This window comes from Aspergillus undulatus (genome assembly GCF_047715775.1).
Source record: "Aspergillus undulatus strain CBS 261.88 unplaced genomic scaffold BDV17scaffold_14, whole genome shotgun sequence".
In the NCBI taxonomy this organism is placed as follows: Eukaryota; Fungi; Ascomycota; class Eurotiomycetes; order Eurotiales; family Aspergillaceae; genus Aspergillus; species Aspergillus undulatus.
The window spans coordinates 198,154-214,887 of NW_027396618.1; the positions used below are offsets into that span (position 1 = coordinate 198,154).

The window sequence follows — 16,734 nt, forward strand, 5'->3', positions numbered from 1 at the left end:
AGATTGGGATGAGGAACTTGTGAATTGAGTTGAGGCAAAATTGGCGAAGTGTCAACAACTCACTACCGGTAAGAGCAGTAACGAGTACTTGCAATCTAGCCGAGTAGCTGTACTTGACTACGGTCATCATGACAATTATGGTCTCAAGTCCAGCTGCATTTGTCTGGAATGCAGACAATTTAGTAAAATGTGTTCAGAGTGATGTATTTTTGGTAATACCATGACCCAGGCCCCTCCCCTGAGTGGGGTTGCTACCGGTTTCGTCATCTCTCTCTAGCAATAAAACCACCTCAACACCTCCTCAAACCTCTCGACACCTATCTTCCCTCATTTCTCCCCCCTCATCCTCGCGCTCTCCTCGGCTTTTGCCCCCCATCTGCTCGTCTGCCCGCCATTGGATTGTAAGTCTGCCAATTCCCGTTACCCCGTCGCACCGCTGCCGTCATCCCTCCTTTGCACTGCGATCGACACCTAGCTCGACACACCATCTTGCTGTGGCAACGTGGATCACCGCTGGCACCCCCTCAATTCGTTCATATATCTTCTGTCTTCCGCCGCTTGACGTTTCCTCCGCTGTCTCCAGCTGTCACTAACACTGCTGAACAATAGACTTCTTGCTTGAACCGCGACCTCAAACCTCCACGAAAACAGACAAAACAAACACAATGGCCACGAAAGACCTGCCGACTCACCTGTCTTCGAACACGGGCTTTGGCAAGCACCATGGCAAGACCCAGTCTCACATGGTAAGTTTAACCGGAGTGGCTTTTATAGCTTTTTATTGTTTTTCCTGGCCTGGCCTTGTTTCTTTGTCTTTGTTGTTGGGAAAGTGCCGCCCGCAAGTATGACGTCTGTTCTGCCCCTCCCAGTTTCAGGTCTCGAGTCTGCCACATTCTGGCTAGGCTAGCCAGATAAGGCTCGAAGCTTGACCGGCTGCGATTGCCGCAATTAGGCTCTGCTGGTGTTTTGGCTTATCGGGTCTCCCTGTCCGCTTTCCTGCTGGTCCTGTGAATGTTCTCTGGTCCGCAAAGTACCACTGGCTACGTCGCTAGCAATGTCGTATGTGGTGCGAGACGTGCAACGGCCGCTTCCGCTTGCTACACAGGTCCGGTTTGTTTGTTGGTTGCTTTGAGTTGTTTGCGTTTTGTTTGGAGCGTCTTATTTGAAAATTGCGGTATGCTTTATGGGCGATGCTAATCGAACACTCTGTAGGCATTTGAAAATGCCTCCACCAGTGTTGCCGCTTCTCAGATGCGCAACGCCCTGAACGCCCTCGCCGAGACTGTCCCCGATGAGAACGAGCGCAAGCGATTCGAGGCTGAGACCGACAACTTCTTTGCCCTCTTCCGCAGATTCCTCAACGACAAGGCCAAGGGCAATGCTGTCAATTGGGACCGCATCGCCCCCCCTCAGCCCTCGCAGGTTGTCAACTACGATGACATTGACGCTGGCAAGGACACCTCTGTCGAATTCCTCAAGAAGCTTGCCGTTGTCAAGCTGAACGGTGGTCTCGGTACATCCATGGGTTGCGTTGGCCCCAAGTCCGTCATTGAAGTCCGTGAGGGCATGTCCTTCCTGGATCTGTCCGTTCGTCAGATCGAGCACCTGAACCGCACCTACAATGTCAACGTCCCCTTCGTTCTGATGAACTCGTTCAACACCGACCAGGACACGCAGTCCATCATCAAGAAGTACCAGGGCCACAATGTTGACATCATCACCTTCAACCAGTCTCGCTACCCCAGAATTATCAAGGACTCGCTCCTGCCCGCGCCCAAGTCTTACGATGCCCCTCTGCAGGACTGGTATCCACCCGGTCACGGTGACGTCTTTGAGTCGCTGTACAACTCCGGTACCCTCGACAAGCTTTTGGAGCGCGGAGTCGAGTACATCTTCCTGTCCAACGCGGACAACCTGGGCGCCGTTGTGGACACCCGCATTCTCCAGCACATGGTTGACACCCAGTCCGAGTACATCATGGAGTTGACCGACAAGACGAAGGCCGATGTCAAGGGTGGTACCATTATCGACTACGAGGGCAAGGTCCGCCTTCTCGAAATCGCCCAGGTGCCCAAGGAGCACGTCAACGAGTTCAAGTCGATCAAGAAGTTCAAGTACTTCAACACCAACAACATCTGGATGAACCTCCGCGCCATCAAGCGCGTTGTCGAGGAGAATGAGCTCGAGATGGAGATCATCGCCAACGAGAAGTCCATCCCCGCCGACAAGAAGGGCGAGGCCGACCAGGCCATCTACCAACTGGAGACCGCCGTCGGTGCCGCCATCCGCCACTTCAAGAACGCCCATGGTGTCAACGTGCCCCGTCGCCGCTTCCTCCCCGTCAAGACCTGCTCCGACCTGCTCCTCGTAAAGTCCGACCTCTACCGCCTGGAACACGGCCAGCTCGTCATCGACCCCAACCGCTTCGGCGGTGTCCCCGTCATCAAACTCGGCTCCGACTTCAAGAAGGTCTCGGACTTCCAGAAGCGCATCCCCTCCATCCCCCGCATTGTCGAGCTCGACCACCTCACCATCACCGGTGCCGTCAACCTCGGCCGCAACGTCACCCTCAAGGGTACGGTTATCATTGTCGCTACGGAGACCAGCACAATCGATATCCCGCCAGGCTCGGTACTGGAGAACTGCGTTGTACAGGGTAGTCTGCGTATTCTTGAGCACTAGACTGCCTATGTTGTGGCTGTAGCAGGGATAACATGTATCTAGTCCTCTTCACTATTCTGCTCTGAATAATATTTCTGTGCGATTTCTGTTTATTATATTTTGCCAGGAGTTCGTTAAGTAGGTTGGAATATCCAACTGTATGATCCAGAATTCTGTAGACCGGCGACAGAGGCTCCAACGGAGTACATTGCAGGGTACGTATAAGGAAACAACTACCTATTCGTAGTACTAGTATTTGTCTATTTGGTTGGTGTTTGGGTGTTCCTCCACTACGCAGTAGTAGCTAGTGATTCAGATAGGTCCGTGTGTAAGAAGGGTATATATATCCTTATATATCTCCTACATTCTATCTTCCATATGGGATTGGTTATGGATGGGTATTGACTAACTACCTTACTTAACTGCTCTAACTAGATCTATATCATGAGTGGGTGATGTAGGGACAAACAAGGTACATACATACAACGTACAGATTGCGTGAGTGGAGGGAGTATGTGTATGATAAGAGGAGAGTTAAAATTTAGATGTGATGTGAATGAGGATGTAAATGCATGAGTATAGACGTAGATAGGTAGACAGATAGTGTAGCCGCGTAGCATGCAGCTCAACTCCTCTCCCAACCTCTTAACTCCGAAGAAGAGAGAAGGCCCTTGTGACTCAAACACCAACACCGAAAATCCCAGCAGGATCAAGAATTGGTCTCGCAGAATCGAAATTAGAAAGGCCACCCACCCTCCTGCGGCCAAAAAACAATATCCCCGCCTACGCCCATAGTGCTCCAGAATTGTTCGTCCAAACCGAGGCCCAGATCCGGTAACACGCCCATGTTCATGCCCATTGGCATATTCATGTTCATGGGTAGGGATGTTGAGGTGGAGGGGTCCAACATGTTCGAAGTACTCGGTGAGAAGTCATAGCCTGGTCCGGTGGCGGACGTTGAAGAAGAGGGATGCGTTTGGTTCGGGGAGAAGGGGTTCTGTGTTGGGGCGTAGTATTGGTGTCGGGAGGGGTCGTAGTGCGTTGGTGGCCAGGTTTCTTGATTCTGGGCTTGAGTTTGGGATGGGGCTGTTGTCGTACTGGCATTCGCACTCGTGAGGGGCGTTGTAGTTGAGAGTTGGGCTGGGAGGTCGGAGGGGCTTATACAGGGGGCCAGAGACTGGGGCAAGGAATTCGTATTCGTGGTTGTGCTGGAGTCGGGAGATGGTTGATAGGGCGGGCGGGATGCGTAGGGTTGTTGCTGGTATTGTTGGTGTTGAGGTTGGTTGGATTGGTTGTCGCCTGTTGCGACTTCGCTGAGGAGATGGAGGGGTGTGCTTCCTGAGGCTTGACGCTGCTGTGGTTGTTAGCTGAGTAAAGTCGCAGACGTATTAAGAAAATAAATACCTGTTCGCGTCGCTGCTGAGCTTCGATATTTTCATGAGCAGGATTCTGCATCGCCGCCCCCTTCATCTCCCCACCCTGATTCTTCCTAGACTTAAACCACTCCCTAAGCATAGACATGACAGTCGAGAACTTTCCCGGGGTTATGCCTCCCGGCAAGGATCCCGCGGTCGTATAATGCGCAATCACTTTATCCAGGTACCCCTCGACCTTCAGTGCAGCAGGGTCGATAACCTGTCCGATATATGAATCTGGCGCCGATACAATCGAGTACAGTTTTATTAGGGCGACGACGGAAAAGGCTGTCCGTGCTAGTGTGACGGTGGGCATGCTGATTAGTTCGCGGACGGAGATAGTGCAGATTGTGCCGATGGCTTCGTGGATGGAGGAGAGTGTTGAGGAGAGTGCGGATATGCGGGCAGCCGCGATCGGAGAGGAGATGTTGCCGTCTGTGAGCTTGTTCTCCTCGCTTGAGGTGGCGGTGTCGAGGACCATGGCGTTTTCGTGTAGGTATATGTTTACGATGGCTTGGGCTTGGGTCATTATTGCTGCGTTTGTCAGTGTCTAAACAAAAAGCGGCATATTGGGGGAATGAGATGCTACCAGGGTCACGGTAAGTTAAAGCCTCCCGTCGCCATTGCTCCAGCTGCCTCTCAAATGCCTTGAGGGTGAATTGTGCCTTGGCTTCGGTAAAGGTCAGCCCGCCCAAGTCGTCGGCGAAGAACCGCGCGCTGATGTTTTCTATTATCCGTCCCAGTTTAGCCCAGTGTACCATTTTCCTGTCTGACGGCAAGGCATCCGGTGAATTCTCCAGGATCTCCACACACTCGTCCATATACGGGAGCCATCGGACAAGTATCGGGCGTCGTAGCGCGCTCGATGTTCTAACGAAGTTAGTGTCTCGTTTTCTGTTTCTAAGAAATAGAGACCTACTGAACAGAAACAAAGTAACAACCTAGCCATGCCCGCCGCACCTCCGGAGAGTCAGGATCTGTTATCGCCGGCTGCTTGGCAAGTTCCCGGATGAGATTGAACGGTTTCCCCTTGGAGCTTGCCTTCCTGTACATGCCTATATCCATCCCAACAGCAACAGCCAGCTGCGCCAGCTGGTAGAACTTGATTTCTTCAAAGTTCTCCGGAGGCGTGTAGAACAGGCACGCTACTAGGAGCCCCTGCACCAGGTCAAGCGACTTCTCGCCATTCACAATCACCCGCTCGCCGATTGTCCGGTATAGCTCTAAGAGGAGCGGGGCTTGGGCGCTTGACTCGAACGGTCCAACTGCAACGGCGACGACGGCGTGGAATAACACTGGCCTGTGCTTGCGGACTTCGCTCATCTGCGTACCGGGTGGGAATACGACCATTGGTATGTGGTGGCACATGGACTCGACATACCGATTAAAGGCATTTGATGCCACGGAGGGACTCACCACACCTCGGTCAATGAGATCGGGGCCCTGGGCTGTTTGTTTAGGTTCCCTGGGAGCAGGCTTCGGTGTGCTGTTAGACCAGTTAGTCCAGGGTGCCGGCCACTGTCGTCCCGTGTTATCCGTATTCTCCGACGCCGGGCTAGGGTTGCTAGCCTGCGACGATGTCGAATGCGTGGTATCACGTCCCCGCGAGTCCTTCAATTCCCCGCTATAATGCCTCTTATTCCCCGTAGCACCCGGCGCTGGCCTCGCAGGTCTAGAATGGTCCGACATCCCCGAGCCGGAGCCACTCTGACCCTGACTCTGTCCCGGAACAAGCCATCGCCTCCCAATACCCTCCTCCCTAGCCGGCGGCGATGGCGCGGGCGCCTGGGCACTATTATTCGATGGCAAAAGCGCATTCACCTTCTGCGACGCATGCAGGCTCGCCGTGAGCACATCGATCTTGCGCTCGAGCTCCGTGACCCGACTATCCGTTTTCTTCTGCCGCTTGCGACTCGGCACCGTAACGATGCATGAGCGGCCGGCTTTTGCGCATCGCTTGCATGGCTCGTCTGGATTGGGGTCAGGCTCGCAGCGGACTTTCAGGCTTCGGCAGGATTCGCATGCGCGTGGTCGTTTTGCGTCGGCGTTGGGGTCGTTTTGGTTTAGGGGGTTATCGTGTACCGGGGAGGCGCGGAAGGGGAGGGAGGAGGGTTGGTATGGATGGGCTGATGCTGAGCTTGCGTATGGATGCGCGTGCAGGTGTTGGTGTGCATGTGCAGACTGGGTGTATGGATTCAGGATGCTCGACGAGAGGCGCTGTGCAGAGGACTGCGCAGAGGGGTCGGGGTATTCGCCGTCTATGTAAAAGAAGGAACAGATGTCAGCAGTGGCGCAAGCAAGGGGAACACGATACACAGCAAACAAAAATATCAACGCACCGGACTCCGTGCCCTCGGAGCTGGACTCCCGCCTGTCGGTATGCAATCGCGGATCAATCTCCATCGATTGCGGGTACTCTGTGGGTAGCGCATGTCAGATGGCGGTCCGGACATCACGTCGGTTATGGCCATGGTCAAACGCAGGATGAACAAGATTGGCCAAGGACCATACCTGGCAGCCGTGCTGGCAGAAACCCCAATTTTAAATGATGATGTCGGACGCGGTGTGCTGGGTCTCGCCGCGGTGTCGGTGGCACGGTGAATCGGTCCCCGAGTGCCGACTGTGGGCGGACGCAAACAAGGATTCGATGCTGAGGCCAAGGGCTGACTGCTGAGGGTGAGACAGGCGGTACAAGAAGTGACAACGCCTTCTATGAGGCATGAACCGCGACGGCCTGGATGGAAACAGAGAAGAGAGGAGGTTCCTGGGCCTTGCCTGGACTCTCCGGCGAAGCTGGGCTGAATCTTCGGCCGCCAGCCAATCACGAGCTCTGGCCCCAGGCAACTCTCGCCGCTACCTGACGCCCTGCCGATAGTACTCCATCACTACAAAGTATTCATTGTTATCTCTTAAATCTCATATTTGTTGCTAACTCGAACAACTTGTGGGGAACTCAAATGCCGGAATATGCCACGCCCCGTGAAACGCCGCGCGAAGAGCAAAAAGGACCAACCAGTCAATGGAGAGGCTCTGCAAAGCAATACTAAGAACAAACGCCGGCTCAACGTAGAAGAGATCATATATAGCCCAGATTACCAGAAACGACTGCGTACGGAAGGAAAGTCTAGGAAGTCTTGTGCACGGGACATTCCTTCTTCCGCTCAAACCACTCAACAATGCACCTCTTATGGAACTTGCAAAGACACTCGAGACGAACTAGGCTCTGCCCAACCTCATACTCCTCCATGCAGATCGTGCATTCCTGCTCGGTGCCGTCCTGCGACATACAATCCTTTTCCGTCGCCGTGAAGGCCAGCATGCGAACGGGGAAGTGAGGTTGCGAGACTGGGCTGCCGCCCGAGGATCGACCATGATTCGCTATGCAGTCGCGGATATGTGCTTCTCGGGCGTCTTCATTCCCATTTGGTCCGAGGGCCGGGAGTTCATTGTCGCAGATAGGGCAGAGGTCGCATTCGTCTATATGCCGAGAGGATTGCGATGAGCCGTGCATCGCACGAGGCCTGCTCGAGGGTTCAGGTATTACTGGTGGGACGTCTGATGGGCCGGGTCTGGGGTAGTGGAAAGTATGCCGTGACGACGGGTTGAGAGGTGGAAGACGGGAACTTGACGAGCCGTAGCTTAGCGGACGGCCTTGGAATGATGGAGTGTACTGTCCGCCGAAGCCAGTGAAGCCAGGGTAGTCGCTCGACCCTACGGTCCTGCGAGATGGTCTAGATGTAAAGTTTGTGAAAGTTTCGGGCTGTATTTAATCGTTAGATTCCCGTCAATTGTGAGGGTATACTGGAACTTACAATCGACGCATATGGGTGTTGACGAGATGGAGTTGACATTGAATGATACGACCGATGCCGCGTCCAGCCTGGACCAGATCCGATTTCACCAGGTGTCCGCACAGGGGGGTATCCGGCCGGCGGCTCAGGGTTCGGATCAGGAACACAGGGATTACAAAGCCTCACTTCCTCGCCGCCACCAAGAGCAGGATTAGCGGCCACAGGCGACTGCGTGGAGTCGTCACACTCAAGATTGACAATCTGCGTCGCGCGCTGCGCAATGGCAGAGGCACCCGAATGGTCAGAAGTCGGTGGGTGGACAATGTACTGCCGCGGAATAGTGATCCGATGAGGCGAACATGACGAGCAGACGACCCGGCCGCACTTCCGGCAATGATGCTTCCTATACCAGAAGCTAAACGCCGTCCGACAGATCGGGCATTCCGTCACCTCCGCGTCTGGCTGCCATGACGGCCGGTTTTGCTCCCCATATTGGCTATGACTAGACCATGAGCTTTGGCGGCGTTGGGGTAGTTGAGGAGGAGGCGCTGGCACTACTTCCTCAGGCGAAGATGATAAGTCGATGGCGGTTTCATAGGAGGACCCCGGTAAAGCCGTGGCTGTCGGCTGTGGATGCGATATGTTTGTGTTCAAGATAGACCTGCTATCCATTTCCACTCTAGTGCTCGACCCGATACCGAGGGGTCGGGCATAGCTCGAGCCCGAGCTCGGCTCGCCTGGTATGTCCGGGTGCACGTATCTTCTCTTCCGATCGGGCCCAGCCAGTGTAGATCTCCTCCTCCCCGTTCCGGTCCTTGGATCGTAAGCAGGTCCAGCCTCGCGAGTCCTCGAATTTAAACTGTCCGAGCTGGCATGGAGCCGCAGACCGGTGGAAGCGGGAGTGGTTGTCGGCGGGCCGGAGGTGGACGAGGCGGATCTGGACAATGACGACATGTACGTCGCGAACTGGAGCGGATTCGAGTTCGGATTGAGGTTCGAGTACGGAGTATTGTCTAAGGGCGTAGAGGAGACCAGTCTCCGTCGTTTGCACAACGGGCGGTCATTGACTGGGTGGCGCGATGAGTCCAGGGTGGGAGGGGATGGTGTTGGTCTAGCACGGCGTTGAGGAGCGAGGAATCACACAAACGTGAGATCGAAAATATTAGGTGATAGAGAAGATCGAGGGGTACAAGGGGAGGAAAGATGAAAGAGATAAGAATAGTTGGGAGAATTGGTGTGGCTGAGGCCGTCGAATCGAGAGCCTGGTCAGTGTCAACAGCGGCAGTCTCGTGACAGTCTTCCAGCGACCGCAAGACCAGCACTGCACCTCGCGAGAGGCTGAACACGAGTACAGCACGCGAGAAAAGAGACCTAGAGACTAGTATGAGAGAACAAATGTGGTTTGAACGTATAAAGGCTGACTTCAAGGCTGTTTCAGCCTGCAACAGAGAGCCTGGTGTTATCACCGCCACGTCTCCGTGGCCGAAAATTCGCCGCGGGGCGCCAAAGAGCAAAGACAGCAACCTTGCCAACAAGCTACCAGCGCCGAGGCGGACGTTGAGTGGCAGACAGGGGAAAGCAGAAAAAATGTGGTAAGTGCACGCACTGGATGATTCCTGCAGGCGCAGAGATCAGAAGGCCTAAACAAGACGATGACTCCGCGAGCCGAAGCATGCCGACTACGGTACAATGGATCCAATCGTTTCCTGCTGAATAAGACGTACCAACCAGCAAAAGAGCCTCAACTGAGATTATTTGGAAATCTATCAACACCAAAATCGCTTCAGAATATTAGAGTTAATACAGTTCTGAGATCAATACACGAATGAAAGCTTCCAACATATACACTGGGTAGCCAAGCACGGCAACGAGAATAGATGGCACCAGGATATCGCTTCAAGTTCTTTAGAACGAAGACAAAAAGGAGATTCGTCATACGAATATCAACACAATACAGAATAAGATATTGCTAAGTCGACATACATATCAATCAGAAACGCCTCGAGTGCGTATCATGTGTATCGTGAATGGTGGGACGCTTTTGATCGGGTCCCTTCGCTACGGCTTTCGTCAACAAGCTCGGCGGCGCTTTCGTTGAATGAGGGTTGTTCGGTATGAGGCTGGTGGATGTTGTCACGGGCACGATGCTGAGCAACGTACCCCACGCTCGAGGGGCGTTCGACGCGAGACCGGGCAGCCCTTTCGTGGCCAGACGATGTGGATGCGGTGGTAGAAGCAAGGGAATAATTCCGATCCCGAGAGGGAGAACTGGTGGCGCTGAACGGCAGCCGCGCAGTGGAGTTCTGAGCAGGGCGCAGCGACAAGTCATCAGGCTTATCTTCCTCCTGGTCTGGCGCACCCTGAGAATCGCATCGTTTCCTCTTGCTTGAGCGGGAAGGTGTCTTTGGCCGAATTGTCGTCTCAGTCTCACGACGGGAGCCCACACGGCTTGGGAGCTCAATAGTTCCGCCCGCATCGATGAGCGGCAGACTCATCGGGACATCCTGAGGTTTATCATCACTGCGCTGAGTTTCCTGTGGATCGGTAGTCTCTGGGACAGATCGATCGCGATCGGCGTCGGCGTCGTTCTGATTAGCAGGCTCATCCGAATACGGCTCATGGACCGCTTCTCGCTCAGGGATGAGACCAGGTGGAGGCGCTCTGCTGCTTCGAACCACTTCGAATCCTTTTCCTTTATCCTTGGTCTTCCCTTGGAACAGATTGCGGAAGAACCCAGTAGCGGATGAGACAGGCCCTGTAGGATCTGCAGGCCCAGTCTTCAATTTGCGAGTGCCAGTGTGTGAAAGTGGAGGACCCCGGACCCTATAGTAGAAGTCCACCTCACGCACTGCATAGTCCTTGCGCTTGGTGCGCGGCTCATCAATCTCCAGGTCGTCTTTCGGTGCAGGAATATAAGCCGGTGTGGGCGTTCCCCTTCTGGATATTGAAGGGCCCTCCATGGCATCATCGTCCATATCCGCGAAGCTGACATCTCGGTAGAGATGGGATGAGCCTCTTCTACCAGAATCATCCGAAAAGCCCCTTTCGTTCCGCTTGCGAGGTCTCGGTGGTCGGTAATAAGGATCATGCGGCTGCATTGCAAAGACGGGTCCAATTTTGGGCGAATTGCTACCCGTTGTCTGGCATCCAGAGCCTTGGAATCCTCCCGGTGTGGTGGGAGTGTATAAACCGGCGCTATTAGCCCGGCTGTGGGATCGTTCGCCCGCTTCGTAGATTGCACTGCCCTTGCTTTCATTCCCTGTCACTCGATTCAACAGAAGAGCCGAGCTGCCCGAGAGACTCCTCGGTCGAGACCCGTCAAATTGGGATGAAAGCCGGTCGTCCGTATGTGCCAACATGGCCGCATCGGAAGCCATGCTTTGTCGTGTAGCAACATCGCGTCGCGGGTTACGTCGCGACAGCTGGCGCATGCCGAAGACCTGTGGTTCCAATTAGCATTCGGTAGTGACTAGAAAAGTGGGAAATGACTAGCCTTGACAAGACCTCCACGAGTAGCACCAGTAGCACCAGCCTCATTGCCTCCAGCGCCAAGAAGACGAGCAATGACTTCAACCAAGGTCTGCAAAGCGTTCAGGAAGAACCCAAAGACGAGGACTAGACCGTGAAGCAAAAGGATAACATAGCCAATCCAGCCTCGAGCGGCTTGGGAGATACCAAGGGACGGAACGAAGACAATACTCAGCAGTATCGTTAGGAACCGGACAATGGAAAAACAGATGTGGTAGAGGTTCATGGATGATGGAGAAGGGAATGGTCGGAAAGCTATGATGGTCAGGACTGAAACAACCTCGCAAATGGCCAAAAGGACAATTTGGGCTATTCCTGACGCTTGGACTGCGCCGATTGCGACGCCACGCGCAAAGGATATGAATGTCGGAATCACGGCGAAGGCCGCTGCATCGTCCGAGAAAGTGTTGTATAAAGGACCGTACAACAGCACGGTCGGTAGGTCATCGAAAAGGTAGGATCTCGGGCGGGTCGTGACAATTAACCGGATTATCCAGATAGAAAAGCATATTAATATGAAGATGACAAGACCTGCCAGCCCCACGCAGTAAGCTGGAGATTCGCCGGCAGTGATTAGTTGAAAGAATGATAGCGCAATTAGCGGGAGGAGGAAGAAATTATAGACAATTCGAATCACGTTGCCGACAGTGAACGGCATGTTTTTGGCGCGAAGATCCTCTTCCGGGATTCTGGCCAGTTCACGATAGAGCCAGCGGAATGCAAACGCGAACTGGATTGTGAAGATGATGACACCCAATATCGCGAGCAGCCAAACCATCATTGCCGGCCAAACGTCGCGCGGCCCGTCCATGCCGACGTACTGCTGCAATCTATCCAGGCCGCGAGTACCATTCACGACGTAGACACCGTCCGCCACAGGGTTTTGTTCGGACCCAAAGAAGCTCTGATTGAACATGAGGGAAGACCAACCAGCCTGGCTGACCACTGGCTGATAGTATCCAGGATAGTTCAAGGACAACGCTCCTGTAAGAACAACGAACTGTATGTATTGGAGACAATCTCCGAATCCAGGAGTCACTAGACGCAGGACGTCTTCATCGCGGCCGTAGTTGCTCGTCCAACGAAATGGGTCTGTCGTACCCCATGGGCTGTATATCGCGGCGGAAACGGTGGCCAGTCCCACCATGATCAAAATAGCCAGAGGCACAAAAGCAAGAGCATCCTTCACGGTGGATCCCAAATCCGGTGTGATGCTTATCGCTATGCACCCCAGTCTATCGGCAGCCGCATTGCCAGATATTATGGTAAGCTTTGTGTAGAGGGTGGAAAAGTGATAGGACGAGACCATGTCATGGCGGATCGAGAACGCATTCAAAGCACGGAGGTCGGTACTATTCGCCAAATCATGTCAGCGTACACTTTTTGAGATCTGTTGATGAGGCTCGGAAATACTCACTCATTCGCCGCATCAAACACAGGCCCCAGCGGACATTCTTCTTGAGTGAGGGAATCACAAAATCTTGAAGCTTCGGAGTAGGGCGTGAAGCTAGCGACTTGGATGGAGGCTATCAGAGTCGAATAGTTATTGTTTTCAACGTCTAGATCAATGATCTTTCCGAAGGTTGCATTTGGGTCCTTCCAGTTTTCATCGCTGGGCGACGGGTAGTTGGCGCTCTGATTAGCAGTGCCAGTCACATTACCATAGACGACGACATCAAGCGGGTACAGAGGATTCGTCATATTGAAGCGGACGTCGACATTGAGCGGTACGAACTGCAATTTCAAAGGGGTCGAATCGGTAATGGACGCATCCAAGCAGTTGTCAAATTCCAGCAAAGCGCCGTAGGCCGACGACAGGAACGCCAGTATTACCACCACAACCCATCCTATCCCGCCTCCAAAAGGAGTATTCCGCCGTGGGCGTCGTCGAAATGTATCTCGCCATTTCCGATGTTGCTGGATGGATCGTTCGCCGAGTGACCGCTGTGATCGGGGGCGTTGGGAAAGGGCCGACGACCAAAGTCCATCTTGCCATCTTGCGTCGTGATCAAACGCCATCGCGACCTTTCTGTATAAAATGGGATGACCCCCTCGGGGAGGCCAGCCCCGTGTAGAGAATTCAATCCACGTTGTTCTAGCAGAATCCACGAAAAAAACTGGAATCAATCGACGATTGTTGCCTGATAAGCTCGTATCGAACGCGACCCCCTCGGACGGTGCTCTCTCGATGGTGAACCACAGAACCAAAGAATCAAACAGCGGAGAAGAATTTTCAGCCACCTCCACAGACGTAGAAACCGTTCCAAGTCCAACCCAGAAACTGAAAAGTTGCTTACACCCCGAGAACCGGGGCTGACAGCGAAGGGGAGGCGCAGTCCCGAAAACGGTGGGGAGACAGAGTTCGATCGGCGTAAGGATGCTAAACAGAGTGACAGGGACTCTCGGGATAAGACTGGATCAGGTCGCAGCTGGAGGCCCTATGAGAGACATTATTGGTAAAGAGGGAGGGGGGGAAACTTGAGTCAAAGAGATGGAATGCGAAAACTGGACGGTGGACGGAGGCTGCGCCAACATGTTTGCTCGCTTTGCTGTTCTGGACTGGCTGCGCTCTTCTAAACTTGGAAACACTAGCCAACTTTTCAAGCGATGAGCCTCCTCAATCCACTCGTGTCTCAGAATCTGAGCTCTCTCTCACCAGCCACTGTCCAAGTGTCCATACGTGTTTCTGCGTTGATCATTTGTGCACTTTGCTTCCATCTTAACAGCAGTCACCGATCTGTCTCGGGCAGTGACTGGAAGCAGTCAAGGCATTATCTGATTTTGGCACACCGGGCTACAAACCTAGGTATAACTAATCTACAACTCGTACAGTATACTGTGTTCACTGATGAGGCCTGAAGCGCTGTCAGTGGTCACCATACCCCGCGCATCACTATGCATTGGTTCGTCAATTCTGATCGGAGTTACTCAAGATGCTGAATTCGATGAAAACTTGCGACAGAGGCGTCCGTGATGCTCCTGATCAATCGGCCTCGAGTTCCTGTGACATCAGGACTGCCGAATGAGGAGCTGATTCTTGGAGCCCGAACATAAGATCTCCCTCGTTTCAAAACCGTGGATCACTGATCGTCTCGCGCCTTCAACTTCAGGCTTTCGAACGGAAAAATCATCAGAGCAATTTGGAGCTCTGACCATTATCTCTGCATTAGGCAACTAGCTTGTTTGTCTTGTATGAGCTCCTGTCCCTGCCTTGATCAATATACACCTTGTGTATCTGGACGACTGCAAACACGTCAATCTATACCCATAATTCCCTGCGGAAACCACGCAACAGAGCATTGATCGATCGATGAGTACACACGGATCTGACTCGGTGAACTCCGATGTATTGAAGATACGTACATTGAGGAGTCCTTTCTCTGTTCAACCAGGAAAGGCACGTGGCGCTGGACTATTATTAACAAAACCCCATCCCGCGGAATTGTTCAAGACAGGGAACTCTCCATACAAGGCACTCAGCTGTGCGAGGTGCAGCTTCTTGTCTGCGTGACGGAGATTGAGACCCCTAACCGCTCGAGGATATATAAGATCGGAAGGGACCCAGAGTTTATACTAAGATTTATTATCGTCACCGTTACGATGCTGGTTCTTTTATTTCTCGGATGCCATTTTATGACCTTGAGCTGAGAACAACTGAGACATTCGGACTAAGCAAGGTACTACAGACACCCTTACTCCATACAGGACCCTCTCAAAAACCCTCTCGGAGTCTCGACGCTCAATCGAATATCCCAAAGGAACCTCGAGGTTATGACCATTAGTGCACGATATACGCTCCAGAATCTCGAATACGCACAGTGTGCATCTAGACAAGCTCATCGTCACTGACTGAAAAATGAGCTTTGCAAACAGTATCCCCGTCTTTATTATGCTTGTGCCGACCTCCAACACGAAACACTCAGACAATACTCCGGGGTAAATAAGGCAAGATCATAAGACGGCCTTATTAAGATTACGGAGATGTTGTTCCACGCAGATCCCAAACTCCTATCGACATCACAGAATGCGCGCCAGATATAGAAATGCAGAATGCAGACTAAGCAGTAAACAGCCGCAGGTGCATATTTCGACGGCTGTGAGCCGGGATATGTAAGCGGGATCGATGAATTAGGCAAACCGGGCTTTTCGCTCGCCTGATTATTACTATCCTTGCTCTATACTCGAGGATCATAGACTGAAGAGTATGACAGATCATGCAGAACAGTACGGAGTGTTGTGTTTGGCTGTTTGATTCAGCCGTACATTTTATGGTAGACTGCATCTCGATTTCCGATGTAGATCGTGGCAGTGGTTTAACGAAAAGCACACCCTTTCGCTATAATGATGGCAACCTGAATCACTGGGTTCAATGAGGAGTTCCCATGTTGCTTGGTTCAATTGGCTGGCTTGCGAGCTGATACGAACGTCTACAATGGCTTGCCAGCTGATACGAACGTCTACAAAGTGATTCGATACATACGTGCCTCTGTTGCAGCTTTTGCGGCAGGCTTCAGGCGTCCACAGCTTGAAGTCGTGGCTCCAAGCATATATGTCCACCGTCGCTGCAGAAGAGGATTTCTCCATGCAAATGATAGTTGGCTCTTTGTCTCTGATATTCCTTGTTTTCTTCAAGACTTTACAGAGTCCCGATTGGGGCGAGCGCTAGTCCCTCTTCGCGGCGTGGCTGAGCGTTTCCCTATCACAGGGCGACTTGTGGCGCATTCACATTCTGAAGATTCTGGGCTTTGACAAAATTCGCGCAGCGCCTATGGAGTACCATATCACCCTTGAAGTGACCTCGAAATATATCACGAATAGACCATATCACAGAAACCACATGAGGGCAGTTCAACGACCCACCGCAGAGTGAGACGAGACGGACGTTGTCTGAGACGGAGCACGACCGGTTTCAGGATGACGGGAGGGCTTGACTCTTGAACGAGCACCAATGGATCGCGCGGCAGTGGGGTGGTTCCTCCTGCTGGTTATTGGACAGGGAACGCCCTGATGTTCCCAAGATAACTGCTCTGGCGCTAATCCATGTGCAGGGGTTTCATTTCTTTTGGTTCAGGTCCTCTCACGAGTGAGTCCGCGTCAGTGTAGCTTCGCCATCTGATGTTCAAAGTTAACGGGCTTTCGAAGCTGTGATTTCGGGCTTCGAGTTTGTTGTACTCTGTGTATCTACTCCGTATATGCAGCACATGTTGATGTTCACGGCAATTGATGAAGAGTCCGGGGAGAATGGTCACAGCTGAACCGCTAAGCGCTTGCGGACAGCCTCCCGAGTCCCGAGGCTGCAATGTATAAACGGAGTATGGCATTAGCGTCAACGAAATGAA

The 16,734-nt window shown here is 52.9% G+C and overlaps 4 protein-coding genes across 4 annotated transcripts; 1 reads left to right on the top strand and 3 right to left on the bottom strand.

Moving 5' to 3' along the window:
* The first annotated feature begins 249 nt into the window (after positions 1-249).
* ugp1 (UTP glucose-1-phosphate uridylyltransferase) lies at positions 250-2,774 on the top strand. Its single transcript, XM_073757370.1, has 3 exons — positions 250-401; positions 610-746; positions 1,213-2,774. Exons 2-3 carry the CDS (start codon positions 666-668, stop codon positions 2,680-2,682), a joined length of 1,551 nt encoding a protein of 516 aa, XP_073617314.1. The 5' UTR covers positions 250-401; positions 610-665; the 3' UTR covers positions 2,683-2,774.
* Positions 2,775-3,061: 287 nt separating this feature from the next.
* On the bottom strand, positions 3,062-6,802 carry BDV17DRAFT_258768 (putative C6 transcription factor (War1)). Its single transcript, XM_073757371.1, has 5 exons — positions 6,416-6,802; positions 4,996-6,334; positions 4,666-4,946; positions 4,066-4,610; positions 3,062-4,012 (listed from the first exon to the last, which is right to left on the bottom strand). Exons 1-5 carry the CDS (start codon positions 6,477-6,479, stop codon positions 3,398-3,400), a joined length of 2,844 nt encoding a protein of 947 aa, XP_073617315.1. The 5' UTR covers positions 6,480-6,802; the 3' UTR covers positions 3,062-3,397.
* Positions 6,803-6,839: 37 nt separating this feature from the next.
* On the bottom strand, positions 6,840-9,170 carry BDV17DRAFT_39425 (phosphatidylinositol-3-phosphate-binding ubiquitin-protein ligase). Its single transcript, XM_073764470.1, has 2 exons — positions 7,889-9,170; positions 6,840-7,836 (listed from the first exon to the last, which is right to left on the bottom strand). Exons 1-2 carry the CDS (start codon positions 8,819-8,821, stop codon positions 7,201-7,203), a joined length of 1,569 nt encoding a protein of 522 aa, XP_073617316.1. The 5' UTR covers positions 8,822-9,170; the 3' UTR covers positions 6,840-7,200.
* A 617-nt stretch (positions 9,171-9,787) lies between these two features.
* Positions 9,788-13,594, bottom strand: BDV17DRAFT_39423 (uncharacterized protein). The gene is made up of 3 exons (XM_073764469.1): positions 12,813-13,594; positions 11,361-12,747; positions 9,788-11,307 (listed from the first exon to the last, which is right to left on the bottom strand). Exons 1-3 carry the CDS (start codon positions 13,412-13,414, stop codon positions 9,880-9,882), a joined length of 3,417 nt encoding a protein of 1,138 aa, XP_073617317.1. The 5' UTR covers positions 13,415-13,594; the 3' UTR covers positions 9,788-9,879.
* Between the last annotated feature and the right edge of the window lie 3,140 nt (positions 13,595-16,734).

Excerpts from the sequence above, each read along its gene's own strand:
- BDV17DRAFT_39423 (XM_073764469.1), bottom strand. The coding sequence starts at position 13,414 with ATGGCGTTTGATCACGACGCAAGATGGCAAGATGGACTTTGGTCGTCG. Across the intron at positions 12,748-12,812 it reads GTGTTTGATGCGGCGAATGA|TACCGACCTCCGTGCTTTGA; the intron begins GTGAGTATTTCC and ends TTTGGCGAATAG. Across the intron at positions 11,308-11,360 it reads CTCGTGGAGGTCTTGTCAAG|GTCTTCGGCATGCGCCAGCT; the intron begins GCTAGTCATTTC and ends TTGGAACCACAG.
- BDV17DRAFT_39425 (XM_073764470.1), bottom strand. The coding sequence starts at position 8,821 with ATGTCGTCATTGTCCAGATCCGCCTCGTCCACCTCCGGCCCGCCGACA. Across the intron at positions 7,837-7,888 it reads AACACCCATATGCGTCGATT|CCCGAAACTTTCACAAACTT; the intron begins GTAAGTTCCAGT and ends GATTAAATACAG.
- ugp1 (XM_073757370.1), top strand. The coding sequence starts at position 666 with ATGGCCACGAAAGACCTGCCGACTCACCTGTCTTCGAACACGGGCTTT. Across the intron at positions 747-1,212 it reads GCAAGACCCAGTCTCACATG|GCATTTGAAAATGCCTCCAC; the intron begins GTAAGTTTAACC and ends AACACTCTGTAG.
- BDV17DRAFT_258768 (XM_073757371.1), bottom strand. The coding sequence starts at position 6,479 with ATGGAGATTGATCCGCGATTGCATACCGACAGGCGGGAGTCCAGCTCC. Across the intron at positions 6,335-6,415 it reads CTCCGAGGGCACGGAGTCCG|ACGGCGAATACCCCGACCCC; the intron begins GTGCGTTGATAT and ends TCTTTTACATAG. Across the intron at positions 4,611-4,665 it reads TTTAACTTACCGTGACCCTG|CAATAATGACCCAAGCCCAA; the intron begins GTAGCATCTCAT and ends TGACAAACGCAG.